At 36.9% G+C, this 13,511-nt stretch overlaps 2 protein-coding genes across 7 annotated transcripts; one reads left to right on the forward strand and one right to left on the reverse strand.

The window, feature by feature from the left end:
* The first annotated feature begins 233 nt into the window (after window positions 1–233).
* Window positions 234–5,780, forward strand: LOC110939705 (sorting nexin 2A). Its single transcript, XM_022181281.2, has 4 exons — window positions 234–1,353; window positions 1,425–1,670; window positions 3,255–3,341; window positions 5,472–5,780. The coding sequence occupies exons 1-4, from the start codon at window positions 433–435 to the stop codon at window positions 5,538–5,540; spliced, it is 1,323 nt and encodes a 440-aa protein (XP_022036973.1). The 5' UTR covers window positions 234–432; the 3' UTR covers window positions 5,541–5,780.
* Window positions 5,781–8,317: 2,537 nt separating this feature from the next.
* On the reverse strand, window positions 8,318–13,006 carry LOC110939704 (LRR repeats and ubiquitin-like domain-containing protein At2g30105). Of its 6 annotated transcripts, XM_022181277.2 has the most exons (13): window positions 12,917–13,004; window positions 12,573–12,690; window positions 12,135–12,200; window positions 11,403–11,517; window positions 10,590–10,871; window positions 10,358–10,498; window positions 10,180–10,290; window positions 9,978–10,078; window positions 9,756–9,893; window positions 9,389–9,437; window positions 8,953–9,018; window positions 8,697–8,816; window positions 8,318–8,619 (listed from the first exon to the last, which is right to left on the reverse strand). In XM_022181277.2, exons 5-13 carry the CDS (start codon window positions 10,824–10,826, stop codon window positions 8,503–8,505), a joined length of 1,080 nt encoding a protein of 359 aa, XP_022036969.1. In that variant the 5' UTR covers window positions 10,827–10,871; window positions 11,403–11,517; window positions 12,135–12,200; window positions 12,573–12,690; window positions 12,917–13,004; the 3' UTR covers window positions 8,318–8,502. The 6 variants fall into 6 exon arrangements, with proteins under 6 accessions (XP_022036969.1, XP_022036967.1, XP_022036971.1 ...); XM_022181275.2 differs by lacking the exon at window positions 12,135–12,200; XM_022181279.2 differs by lacking the exon at window positions 12,917–13,004 and having other exon boundaries at window positions 12,135–12,192; window positions 12,573–12,892.
* Between the last annotated feature and the right edge of the window lie 505 nt (window positions 13,007–13,511).

Consider the following 13,511-nt stretch of genomic DNA (forward strand, 5'->3'; position numbering starts at 1 on the left):
GTAAAAATCTCTTTTATAAAAATGCTATATAAAAACCACATATATATAAGACCGTGTATTTTAAAACGAGCTCGCTCGTCGAGCCGCGAGTTGGCTCAAATTTTTTTCGAGCCGAACTCGATCCTTATTTCCAGCTTGCTAAAATTATCAAACCGAGCCCGAGCCTGAGCTCGTTTAACTTCGAGTCCGAGCCCTGGCTCGGCTCGTTTACATCAAGAACGGGGACGCGAGAAGCAAATTGTTGGCGACTGATGTAGACACCGCCATTTTACCTACGGGACTCCAATTGCAGTTAACTGAAACCGAATTAAGCGTGACCCGAATCGTTAAAACACCTGCGCTGTACATGTGTAGAAAGTGGTGGGGAAATCTTGTCGTTCTCCCACCAGCGGTAGCTAGAATCAGTGTGCAGTTGATTGTTATTGTGATCTAATGAAGGGATCGGAAGATCCATTGAAGGACGGAGAAGTTGTGGATGATTACACAAGTGCGATGACCGACCACCCTCTCGCCGACACCGATCCTTTAATCTCGCCGGCTCCCATACTCAAAAACCCAAACCCAAACCCAGACCCCCCTTTGAATTTGATTTCGTCTGAAGGCGTGTTGCCGTATCTGAATATAACAGTCTCCAATCCGAAAAAAGAAGTAGAATCGTACGTGAGCTATCTAATTTGCAGCAAAACTAACATTCCGGAGTTTGGTGGAGGCCAGTTTAGTGTACGGAGGCGGTTTAAGGAGGTGGTAACGCTGTCGGAGCGTCTAGCGGAGGCATACCGGGGGTTTATTATACCACCAAGGCCAGATAAGAGTGTGGTTGAGGCCCAACTGATGCACAAACAAGACTTTGTTGAGCAAAGAAGGAACGCCTTGGAGAAATATTTGCAGAGGTTGAGCCACCATCCTGTCATTCGCCAGAGTGATGAATTCAGACTCTTTTTGCAGCAGAACCTTCCATTCTTACCAACAAAGAATTTGTTGGGAGATCAGGATGCTGCTGCAGGTAGGTGGGATTTTCTAAGGATCATGAATCACTCCGTGAGTAAAAGTAATGATTCTCTTTATGAGCAAGATGGCCAGTTTCTTCAAAATAAGGAGAGGTTGCTTACTCTGGAGAAGCAGCTTACCGATTCATCCAAGCAGGCCCATGTTTTTGTCAAAGCTCAGCAAGATATTGCAGAAACAATGGGAGCCTTGGGGCTCTCCTTTATTAAATTGACTAAGTTTGAAAACCAGCATGCCTTTGCTCATACACCGCCTGCTGCTGCTGCTGACATGAAGAATCTTGCTACTGCTGCCATTAAAACCAGTAGGCTTCACAGGGAATTAAGTTCACGCACTGCTATGCATATGGTAGGTAAAACACTACTACTATACCTATGGCTTGGAAACATCACAGGTGCTGATCTACATATTTTGTGCAGGATACACTGCATGATCACATGGGATTATTACAAGGAGTCCACACTGCATTCTCAGACCGTTCAACTGCATTATTGACTCTTCAAACTCTTACATCGGAACTGAATTCCTTGTATTCACGAGCACAAAAACTGGAAACATTTGGCAGTCACAAGCCAAACGCACTCAAACTTGGGGAGGTTAAGGAAGCAATTAGAGTCACTGAGGATGCAAAAAGCTGTGCTACCAACGAGTACCAGCGGATAAAGGTATTTTTGGCACTTTATTATCTGTTTTCACATACTAGCATCCTTTCGTGATTGTAATGTAAACCTAATGTTAATCAACTGTGCCTGTTAATTGGATGTTTTTAGTATATGGGAAGTCTACTTATCACCAAACGCTGATGATCTATTTCTTGAAGATTTTGGTGTAACTAAAATAGTAGAGGTGGTAACAAGTTCGGGTTGAAACGGGACCGTTTTTTAGTGCAAGTCGGGTTGGGTTTACATGCAAACACATCTTTGTCTCTTTTTAGTTTTTGGTAAAATTAAAAAATTGGAAGCATGCAATAAAAATTGCTGTATAATTGATCTTTTTTGTAAACGAAAGCCTCACATATATGATGAGAGTGCTTATATAATAAACCAAGAGTTGAAAGTGCTTGCAGAATTTTAACTCAAATGTTGCTCATTATGCCTTTTTACTGCTTCAGAAGATGCTTGAGCCTGGTCTTTTTCTTGAATTGTTTGCATCCTGCTTCACATATATTGTTTGGTATCTCTAAAAACCATATGTTTTCTGAAATTTCATTCTCTTTCATAGCTGATAACCAATGATATTTGTCTAATGAATGTCTTTTTGGTTTTCGATTTGATTTCCTTGATTCTCATTGTCTTTATACATAGTCGGTGGCTTAAAGTATTTACATGCAATAGTGTTAAAACTCTGTGTAATTCTACTTGCTACCCATGCTATGCTGTCCTAGACTTATCCTCATCATCTTTACATAATAGTCCTTGAGAAAGTTTTTACAACTTTGAAGACAGAGAGCAGTTTTTATCGCTTATTGTAAAAGATGATGCCCTTTACTTTAACATTGAATAAGGTGAAATTTGTTATGTACTATGATCTGTCTAAGGAATATTTTCATTTACCCAAGTGTTTCACATTACAATTCTGGATTTCTCATATTATTGAATTCCTGATGTGATGAAGGGAAGGTACAACTAGGGGTGCTCATAGTGGTTTTGTTGAGTCGAACTGCCAACTACCGTTTCAGGAAACAACAAAACCAAACCCGCGGGTTTTTTTTTTTGTGTTTTCTTTCATAATTATTAGACTGTATTAAAACTTTTAAAATCATAATGATTGTTCATGAGTATAATAATAATACATATATGAGCTGCATCTTCCAGAAATGAAAGAAAAAGGCTAACCTGTCATATCCAAGTTCTAAACTGTCAAAGCCAAAACGAATAGTTCTTGAACTCGCCTGTTCTAGCTTCAGTTTGGTCGGTTTCACCTTTCAACAGATTATGAACACCCCTAATCCCAACCAGCTTGATGTAATTTTTGCTTAGGGAAAATGTGTTTAAATCCCTAAAAAAACCTAATAGAAAAAGCTACAATTTTTGCAAAAAAGAAAAAAAAAAACGTTTTTTTACCTTTTTTTGCCTAGGGAAAATGTGTGGTCCAGAATGCTTCTCAAGTTTCTCAAATAGGGTGTTCTTCTCTTAGGATCCCTACCCTATATATATATATATATATATATTTCAAACTTTTTGCTATTTTCACATGATAGAACATAATTAAACTGTAGTTATCAAACACTGAACAACGTGTTTATGTAGGGAAATAACAGGACTGAAATTGAAAGGCTAGACAGACAAAGGAAGATAGACCTAAAAGACATGTTGAAGGGATTTGTGCTTAATCAGGTAAGGAAGGCACTTTTCTTTTTCTTTCTGATTTAATGTTTTATCAATTAATTAAGTATATTGTATCCGTATATCAAGATTAATTATACCTGAGGCGACTTTTGAACATTTATCAAACAAATACAACCCAGATTGACCCACCCGTTTTCACATCTCCATCTACAGTTACAATTATGTACTCTTGAGTGAGACTAATATTTTCTTGCTAATTTGGGGATATTTCCAAATTAACTTTCTGTTTTCAACATACATGTCAGGTCTAACAACTGGGTTTCTTCAAGAGTACATTTGCCTCTTTGTTTAGGTAGTTACTGAATTTCCCGTGGTGGGTTTAGTGTCATTTATTAGGTGACGTTACAAGTAGCTTTGATGGGTACTAATAAGTGGGGGTTTGTATATCAATATAATTCGAAAAACTTTGTTTTAGATAAATAGGCTAGATTTTTGTTAGGAATTATTCACTTGGGGAGGAAGTTACTTGTTGCACAAGTATGAGGATTAGGATTTGTTATAAAGCTTTGGGGATGTAAATTTATTATGCTTAATAAAATAGTGATTTTGATATTGTTGGATAGTTGGTTTAGGAAACCAACTTTTAGAATGTATTATTAGACTGGTCGTTGTCAGAGTTAGAGGCCTATTAGCTTAGCTTAGCCCTGTAGGATAAGCTTTAGGGTTAGGCCTATATGCTATCTATCATAATAAAACTACTATTTTACCTTCTTAGCCAGTGGCGAAGCTTGAGATTTCCTACCAGGGGGTCGAAAACGTATATACCCAAAAATTTCTATAAAACCGGGGGGTTAAAAACGTATATACCCAAAAATTTCTATACGACTCTCCACTACTGAGCGAAAAGTTCGGGTGGTCGGCCGCCCCCTCCCACCCCCAGTATGTTGCGCCATTGTTCTTAGCAAATTTGGTACTAAACCCTAGCTGCCACCGTGTACACCGTCTTGCAAACACTTATGAGACACTATCTGCCGTTATAATCAATCCCCACCTGCCTAGTACTCTAACAACCAACTTCCACCGTTGGGTATCACATGGTTATCAATAGCGATTATAGCGTAGCGTATAGGTCGAAGGTCGTTACAGGGTATGTAGCGATAAATAGGGGATTTCAGTTTTTTTTTTTAAATATAAATAGCGATTAAATATAGCTATAAAATAGCTGGATTTTAGGTTTTTGTTAAATACATGTAAAATAGCGTATATACCAGGGTATTTGATATAATATACTTGTAAATTCTCCCTTTTACCTTATCGCTATTTGTCGCTATTCGCCATCAACAACTATGAGGTATCGGTTTTGGTAGTTGCTTTCCATTACCGTTTATTGATATTGGCATGTGAGTATGAATTTCGTCAGCCACCTTCTGTCGCCGTGTATCATTTTCGGCAAGTGTGGTTTCATCGCCACTAATTTGGTTAGTCTACTACGTCACTATCCATACTACACCTGTTCTCTGGCAGTTTTTGGAACTCAACAGTTTATTTCAGATCTGTTTTTGTATTCATGGCAAGCATGTTTAATCCATGTCATCAAGCGCATTTAAATTGATTTTAAGAAAGACTTATTAATGAGATTTGTAACCAATTTGTCAAGTCTAATTTCAACCAACAAATGATTTTACAAAGTCTCAAGGTCCTCAAGATGGATTATATATGTAACAAGCTTGGAGCAGTAGTATATTATGGATGTCATTAAATTCTCCCTTTTACCTTTAATTTTCATTTCGGTTATATAACTTGTGTACGATAATTTGGATGTTATCAAGATCCTCCTCTTGCTGATGTCAGTTTTGATACTTAGACCATGCGTACTAGAGCGACATGGGGGCTCCATGTCGACGATTGCGCCCCATAACACCAGGGAACACCGTCCCATGGGGCGCTATGGGCTGAAAAAGGGGAGGGCCGCGATGAGCATAACGGCGTTGTAGAATGGCTTCTCTCTCACACAAATATATACCACACACATATATATACAAACATATAATTGAAGGGGTATAACCCCCCACTACACCAAGTTATATAACCTTCTTTCTTATACATTTTGCCACTCGTCACATAACCCCTATGGGGCTTGACCACTATACATGGTCTTACCAATGGATGATTTTTCAGGTGGCATTTGCGGAGAAAATTGGGATGGAGTGGGCAAAAGCGGCGGAGGAGACTAGTGGATATGCATGATGACGATGATGGTTGATTGTACAGTACCATCCAAATTATTCAGTTTTTGTTTTCTTTAACTTCTTATAGAAGAATAAGTGGCAATCATTTTTTTCTTTATCCACATAGGATAGGTTGGTTGTGAAGATATTTCTTATATAATATCGACTTCATTCATGGCATCTTTAGAGGAACTAATGCATTGTTAAGCGAATGGATAACGGGTAAAATAACTATTTCTATTTGAATTAATTAAGTGTATAACTATCTGATTTGATTTGTTCTCAATAGCCATGAGTTGATCATCTTAAGGTGATCCTTTTGTCGACTGTTAGTAATATGTAGTGTCTGTAAATAATAACGATAATAATATTTTATATAGTAAACTAAATAGTTTTATAACATATTAAATATGTATGGTATGAGGTAATTGAATTAACTAGAGAATGGAATAGACAAAGTAATGGGATTGATAATGGAATTAATGGATCATTATGTTCCATTGTGATGTTTGGTTACTCATATGTGAATAGAATGAATCAATACGATGTATAGTTTGATAGACAAAAAAAAAAAAAAAAAAAAAGACGAACTAACGTAACGCAATTTATTGCAAAGTTATAGAAGAATTTACCAAAGACATAACCATATGTTGGTTTGCCCCAGAATCAATAATCCAACCAATTGATGTATCGGTTGGACTACTTGCAAAGACATGAGAGTTAAAGAAACTAGTGCAGTTACCGCAAAATTTGTGTTTTGTGATCCTTTACCCTTTTTTCCTTTCAGTAATCCCAAAAGTTGAGTGATTTGTTCCGAGATAAGACAAGGGGTAGGTGTGACTAAAGAACTTGCACCTTTATCAAGTGCAGAATTGGAAACCATAGATCCCTTAAACCTTGTTTTGATTTGTTATTTTGAGGGTATCCAACAAGCTCATAACATCTATCCATCGTGTGGCCCAATTTGTGACAATGTGTGCAACTAAGGATACTTTGGTTCAGTTGTAAAACCCATATTTTGATTTTTACCAATGATGTTTCCACCTCTGTGTGATTCCTCCCTTGATATGATAGAAAAGGCGGTTTTGATAGATGGGAGAGGATCACGCGTTAAAAGATTAGTTCTAACAGGCTGATAAATATCATCAAGTCCCATTAAGAATTGCATTAGTTTTATTAACCGATTAAAGTCGTTAAATTCTTTAGAGGTTGCACAAGAACATGAAGGTAGTTGCACCATAGCATTAAGTTGTTTCCACATCAGGTTTTAATTTATGATAATAATCAGAAACAGGACTTCCGTGTCATGGAATTAATTTTTTGGTATAAACTAAAGACGACAGACTCTTCAACTTTATCATACGTTTCTTTTAAATCTTCCCAAACTTCGGAAGAAAAATAAATAGGAACGGAGAGGATATCCGATTTTAGATTGGCAACGAGCTTCTCAAAGAGTCTTGACTAAACCTTCCATGCTAAAAAGAAACAAGACATGCAAGGTTTAAAAGTACGGAATCGTGCCTCGAGGCGAACCAAGGCTAGCCCAAGGCGGAATTAAAAATAAATAGAAAAAATATATATTCTATAAAAAAATAAAATACAAACCAATTTGATCATCAAAAAATAAAAAACACACATAAAAAAACATGAAATACACAAAAATAAAAAACACACATAAATATCTCCAAAGGCGCACATACAACATAACCAAGTGAGGCGCCGCCCTCAGAGTCATTTTTTGGGCACCTCGCCTTGATGTGCATGCCTCAACCGTTATTTTAAACCATGAAGATATGCAGAGTGACGAATTGTTTGGACTTTCATGGTCAGAATATGGGTTGGAAGTGGAGATGGAAAAGGATGTCAGCAACCGTGTTGGAGCAATGGCAGGTTTGTATATATGTGCTGGCTTCGGTCTCTATCTCGGGTGGGGGTGGGGGGATTTTTGGACCTGGTTAGGGTAACGGTGGGTTTAATAAAAAAATTATTCTAGTTAGAAAGGTGGGCTACAGCCATAACTTCGTCATTGAGTGGTGTAAATGGGTTTCGTTGAAGTGCAATGTCTTTGCTTGGAGGGCGGAATTAAACCGCCTTCTCACTCACTCGACCTTGTGAAGGAGAAATGTTTCTTTGGACTCCAGCAGTTGTGTGTTGGGTGAAGAAGGATCTAAGACGGTCGAGCATATTTTTTCTTACTGCGTGATTTCATCGGATAAGATCATTGTGCCGATTGCCTCCGCTTTTTGCCTTCAGTTTTAGAGACTTGATGGAATTCCAAAGAGCCTCTGGATTGGGGAAGGAGGCAGATGTGGTGCATGGGATTATCATCATAGGGTTATCCTTTGTTGGAGCATATGAAATGCTAGGAACAAGAAGGCTTTTTCTAATATTGATGGTATTATCGGAGGTATCAGGTCGGTAGGTTTTATCGAACACGGATCTAAGTTCAAGTCTCTCCAACGGAATGAATGGTATAAAGTTCCCCTAGTGTATGTTGGGTATGTAAGGGCTTGTTTTTGTTGCTTCCCCAACTGTTCTGGTAGGGGGCTGTGTGAATGAAAGTAACACTTAAAAGAAGTGATTTAAAAATGGGTCATATCATATATTTATTGGACAAACTATGAACTTGAGTGCAACTCATTTATTTTCATCTATGCCAACCTCCTCTACAGTTCACATGCTAATATCACTAATGTGAGAAAATATATATATAGTAATCTGAAAGAATGGCGGGCTCGGCTAGTAATTGTAAAGAATGAATGGCTATGGTAATCTGAATTTTTTTTTCTCCATGAATTTGTGGGCAACTGAATCCTTGTTATCAAAAATTTGTTAAACGTATACATGATGGAATTTTCATTTTCCAGTAATTATTACAATGTGTGATACATCTCTAGTCTTTAAACACCCAAAATATTCATGTAAACCATAGAGAAATTAAGATCTAAAACCTGCACTTGCCTCGTAGCCATCCATCCATGTTAGCTTTTATCAGCACCTTCGTCGAAATAAGAAGACGAGGCTCCTTGAACCCGAAATGCCAACTGTTTGGAATGTTTAAGCACGCGCCGCTCATCAAAGCTTTCCCAACCTTCAAACTGAAATAGTCATATGTTACTTTTCATCTTCAAAAACTAGAAACTAATCATAGAAACCACAAATGATAACACCGCACCTCTCTAAGCATGTCCATTGTTATTTCGGTGCCATGGAGGTCAAGGGTTGATAGCTGCGTGCAGTTTTTTAACAACGTAGATGGAAGTGATCTCAGGCCATTGTTGTGAAGATGCAAAGCCTGCACCAAATAATTCGTGCGAGGTAACATGAACGAATCAATTCGGGTTATGTTTCATCTCTAATGGGTACAAGTAAAACCATAGATAAATCTGTTGTATTATTATAATTTTACACAACTCTTAAGACATACACACCTTAAGATTTGTCAAATTGCTGAGGGTTTCTGGTAGCTCTATGAGAAGATTCTGTGAAAAATCAACCTGCATCATAATAGGTATCACTGAAAGTCGAGTATTGTTACCAAGTCGTTAGAGGCGGCAAGATGAGTGGGTCGGGTTGAAACCAGCCATGTCCACAAACAGCTTTCTTTTGCCAATATTTTAGTGTTTTTTTTTTCCAAATAATAGTTATGATTACAAATGCATAGTAATGATAATTTAATCATCGATTTAAACGGTTTAGAAGGAAGTATGCATTAAGAATAGACAAAGATTGGGTAAATTTCAGCCTGTTCAACTCATTCCCTTATGGCTACTTTGATTTACTTTCAAGATATAACACAAACCGAGTTGACCCATATATGGGTCAAACTTGTCACCTCTACAAATGAGTGTGAGATGGAAATCTTACTTCAACAAGGGTAGAGCAGCTCCCTATGCGTGAAGTGATAGTAGTAAGCCTTCACAGAAGATTATCATGTTATTATTAAAACAGAAGCACCAATGCAATGATGTTCCCATAATTCAAACATTACCAGTAAGATACAAAATCACATGCAAATAATGGTATATTGCTGAAAGACAATTACTGATAACAATGCCATAAATTTGGGGTTTTAAAAAGCAAGGCAGCTAGCTTCTGACTGAGTCGGAGAGAAGGGGCACAAACATGAAAAGGTTTTGTGCATTTATTAGGGTGTTGCTTTTTAGGTTAGGTTAGGTCCTATGAGAAATATGGCATGAGATAAGTAAGAGTGAGATGTCTGTCTGTCTGTCACCTGTTGTCATTGGCTTTTAAAACCTCAAGATGAACCAGTAATCCTATTTCATCAGGAAGAGATGTTAAGTTGTTGTGTGCAACATGAAGCTCCTTCAGGGAGATTAAGGCAGCCAAATCAGCGGGTAAAGTGGTCAAACTGCATAATATGTTCCCAATTGGATGGATAGTTACTACTACTACTACTAATACACAAAAGATGTTTGTGCGGGAGGATGCTTACAGATTATGGCTCAAAGACATAAGGGAGAGAGATTTGAGCGACGAGAGTCCTTTCCAGCTAAGAGATTCATCTGTGATGCAGTTTGCATTCAAGAAAAGTTTCTGCCAAATAAACGGAAAATGAAGATAAGATGAAGTAGTAGTAGTAGTAATAATAATAAGAATGGTTTAAAATGGTAAAACTAACTGACTGACTGACTGACCTGTAAAGAAGTCAAAGCAGCTACATCCTCTGGTACATCCTCTATTGAGTTGGAGTTGAGATCAAGGAATCTTACTGAAGATCCACAATTCCAAACATCTTGAGGTATGAGCTGAGCAACATCAAATTAGGTTTAGAAAAAGAGGGTAAAAGGGATTATCAGATTTACCTTACCTTACCTTAATGCCAGAGTCAGATAGAGAAATGACCCCAGTCAGCTTCCATCTTTCGAATTGGCTCTTGACAACGCTCACTTGCTTATTATTATTATAATTGGTCTTCCTTAAATCTGGAGATTCCTTCTTGATGATGGGTCCACTCTGTAACAAACAAGCAGGCAGGCAGGCAGATCAGAGGAAGATTCGCTTCCAACACACAAACGAAAGGAAAGGAAAGGAAAGAATTACCCACCCCTTGATGCAGGCCTTGGGAGCCGATGAGCTGTATCTTAGAGAGTCCGTTCAAATTCATTTGATCGTCAAGAATTTTGCCTTTAGCGATGAGTTTCTGGCCGCGAGGTAGGAGATTGGTGAGTGGTTGAAGCACAGATTTCAGGTCTTTGACGGTGGTGTCAGCAGAGAGGCTCAATGGTATCCAACGCCCATTGAATTTCACGCTTACTTGTATCATCTTTTCTTTCGTCTCCATATTCAACCCCAATGCTTCCAACCCAAATCAACGATTCGCCCCTTCCTATAATAGGGTTTTCACGTTTAGTCTACTCACCGTCAATATATATTTTCTTACCAAAAGGCAAAGCCTTTAAACATTCTTGGGTTCAGGTCCACAGACAACATAAATAAAAAAAATTTGCAGTTAAAAAAAATATATATGTTAGAAAACCAGATATACATTCCCTAATAACTCTTTTGGCAGTTATATAATAACTGTTTGACCATTAACATCCCCTAATAACTATTTGACGGTTACCATCTATATGTCAGTTTTCACCATTTGTTATAGAGATGTATGCAGTGTTTTAAAAACCGGTAAATACCGGCCGGTTATACCGGTATTACCAGTTTCGGATGCAAATCCGGTACGAAACACCCCGGTAAATAAGTGAAACGGCATAGGATTCGTACCGGCGGTAAAATCCGGTATACCGGTTTGAATCGTAATACCGGTACCGGCCCATGGTTATTTTCGTTTGGGTTTTTAGTATGCTAGAGTTTCATCAGATACATATACTATCGATCGACATTCAAAACCATTATCACTTACGGTTGATCACTTCATCCACAAGATTCAGCTCCATCTTCATTGGTTCATCACTCCATCTTCATCATGGTTCCAGTTCCATCTTCATCGGTAGTTTTACTTATTTCAGTAAAATAATCTGAGAGTAAATAGATCCACAAGTGTGTCAAAAAGTGAAAGACTTGAAGCAATTCGATGTATCCCTCTCTCTCCATATATATGTATGTATGTATGTCTATTCGGGTAAAACAATGTTATGTGAAAGACTGTATTTTGAAACTTGAAAAAAAAGAGGACATGATAATAGTTATATTATAATTTATTATGTTAATGAAAAAAAATTAAAATTGATAAGTTATGTCAAATATAATTCATGTACGTATGTATCTCTTTGAAATTATATAGTTAACTAGTTCATCCGGTTGAATCACCCGGTACAACCCGGTTCTACCGGTTGAACCATTTTTAAGGCCATCCCGGTATGACTGAAAAACCGGTTTTTAAAACATTGGATGTATGTAGAGATTTGTAATTGAGTATGGGAATAATATTCAAGATTCAATACAATTTCCACATTAGTCAGATTAGTTTCTTATCACGTTATCAGCACGACTAGACTCTTCACTACGGTTTGGCCGATAATCTACAAGCAATCACAAGGAATCGGTGTTTCATATCCCTGACAACATCACCGATTCGTTGCTTCGATATTCACAACATTTTCTGTTCATCACACCAGGTACACATCATTACAACCTCTCATATTTGCTGCATCTGTATGTGTTATCATCGTTCACATAGTGTGTGTATACATCTGCATATCTAAAGGAAGATACATAACTTTCAATTTTTGAAACATCTGCATATATAATAATAAAAAAAAAGGATGTACAAAATTTCCAAATTTTCCAAGTGGTAACTAGAAAAGTTTTTTTATCGCTTCAAAATATGATATTCTTTTCATTAAAAAAAAATACACACATTTTTTCGAACGATTTTCAAGTTGGTTTTTAGATCTATTATTTTGGGATAAAAGAATCTGTTTTGGATCTAGTTTTTGGGATGCCCAAAGGTTTTTTTTATGCGGATCTTAGACCAAACTAGGACTTTTCTTTTCTTTGTACTCACAGCAACAATTTTTAGCATCGCTTGAAAAACAAAGTAAAATCAAAGACGAAAAAAAAAAAAACTGACCTGAATGCTCGTTTCGGCAACCTTTTCTGCCGGTTAATGGCGGTTTTCTACCGGAATACTAGCCGGAATCTTCATCATCAACGACGACGGTGGTGGCACTCCTTTGGAGGTCACGAGTCTGTCAAGTCAACGCAACAGAAGGGCATCGACAAATATGATTTATAAAAAGAAAAAGTTAAATATATTTACTTTTATGTTAAATTTGCAAACGAAAGATTTTGAGATAACAAGGATAAAAGGAAATTGTGATTCTTGAAAATAAAAGAATTGATTGAAAATGAATAAGAATGAATGGGTAACCAAACCGTCCATCCTCTTTTTGGATATCTACTACAAGAAATTACCGAAAATCTGGCTTTTGAATTTGAACAATGGTGTTTATCTCTAGAGATTTCTTTGGTATAATGGTATCTGTGTATCGGCATTACTAGCCCTTTCTTTTGTTTATAACAAAAAGTATATTTTATTAATATAGATATTTCTAGAGTTTTCTAGGGAACATGGATTACAGCCATTAATATATTATATTATTATTAGTTAATATTTAATTTATCAAAAAAAAAATACATTTATACATAGAAAAGCTCATGAAGTCATGATTATCAAACACCATTTTTTTTTCAAGTGATGTTGATTACGTTGGTATTAAAACAGTTATTGGTGTATACAATTTATTTGAAGAATGATTCTACGTACCAATTTGACCAAATATTTAATAACAAAACTTAATGCGTGTGGGGCCCGATACCAAGCAATATCCTTAAAAGGACCCGCTTATTTGAATCCTCCAAACATTTTTTTTACAGGATACAAAATTAATAAATGAGTTTGTTTTTCCTTCTCTATTTTATAAACATACTTAAAGTCTAGAACCTGCAGTTCTAGCAAAAGAGAACCCGAAGTTCTCATACAATATACATTTCATTTGAAGACTTGTTT

The sequence above is a fragment of the Helianthus annuus genome, chromosome 7, assembly GCF_002127325.2.
Source record: "Helianthus annuus cultivar XRQ/B chromosome 7, HanXRQr2.0-SUNRISE, whole genome shotgun sequence".
NCBI lineage: Eukaryota > Viridiplantae > Streptophyta > Magnoliopsida > Asterales > Asteraceae > Helianthus > Helianthus annuus.

Bases quoted from the DNA above. Each gene is read 5' to 3' on its own strand.
- LOC110939704 (XM_022181276.2), bottom strand. From the start codon at position 10,826: ATGGAGACGAAAGAAAAGATGATACAAGTAAGCGTGAAATTCAATGGG. The intron at 9,894-9,977 runs GTAAGCATCCTC...CATATTATGCAG, and splicing joins ATGTCTTTGAGCCATAATCT to TTTGACCACTTTACCCGCTG. The intron at 8,817-8,952 runs GTGTGTATGTCT...TATTTGGTGCAG, and splicing joins GCAATTTGACAAATCTTAAG to GCTTTGCATCTTCACAACAA.
- LOC110939705 (XM_022181281.2), top strand. From the start codon at position 433: ATGAAGGGATCGGAAGATCCATTGAAGGACGGAGAAGTTGTGGATGAT. The intron at 1,354-1,424 runs GTAGGTAAAACA...TATTTTGTGCAG, and splicing joins CACGCACTGCTATGCATATG to GATACACTGCATGATCACAT. The intron at 1,671-3,254 runs GTATTTTTGGCA...GTGTTTATGTAG, and splicing joins ACGAGTACCAGCGGATAAAG to GGAAATAACAGGACTGAAAT.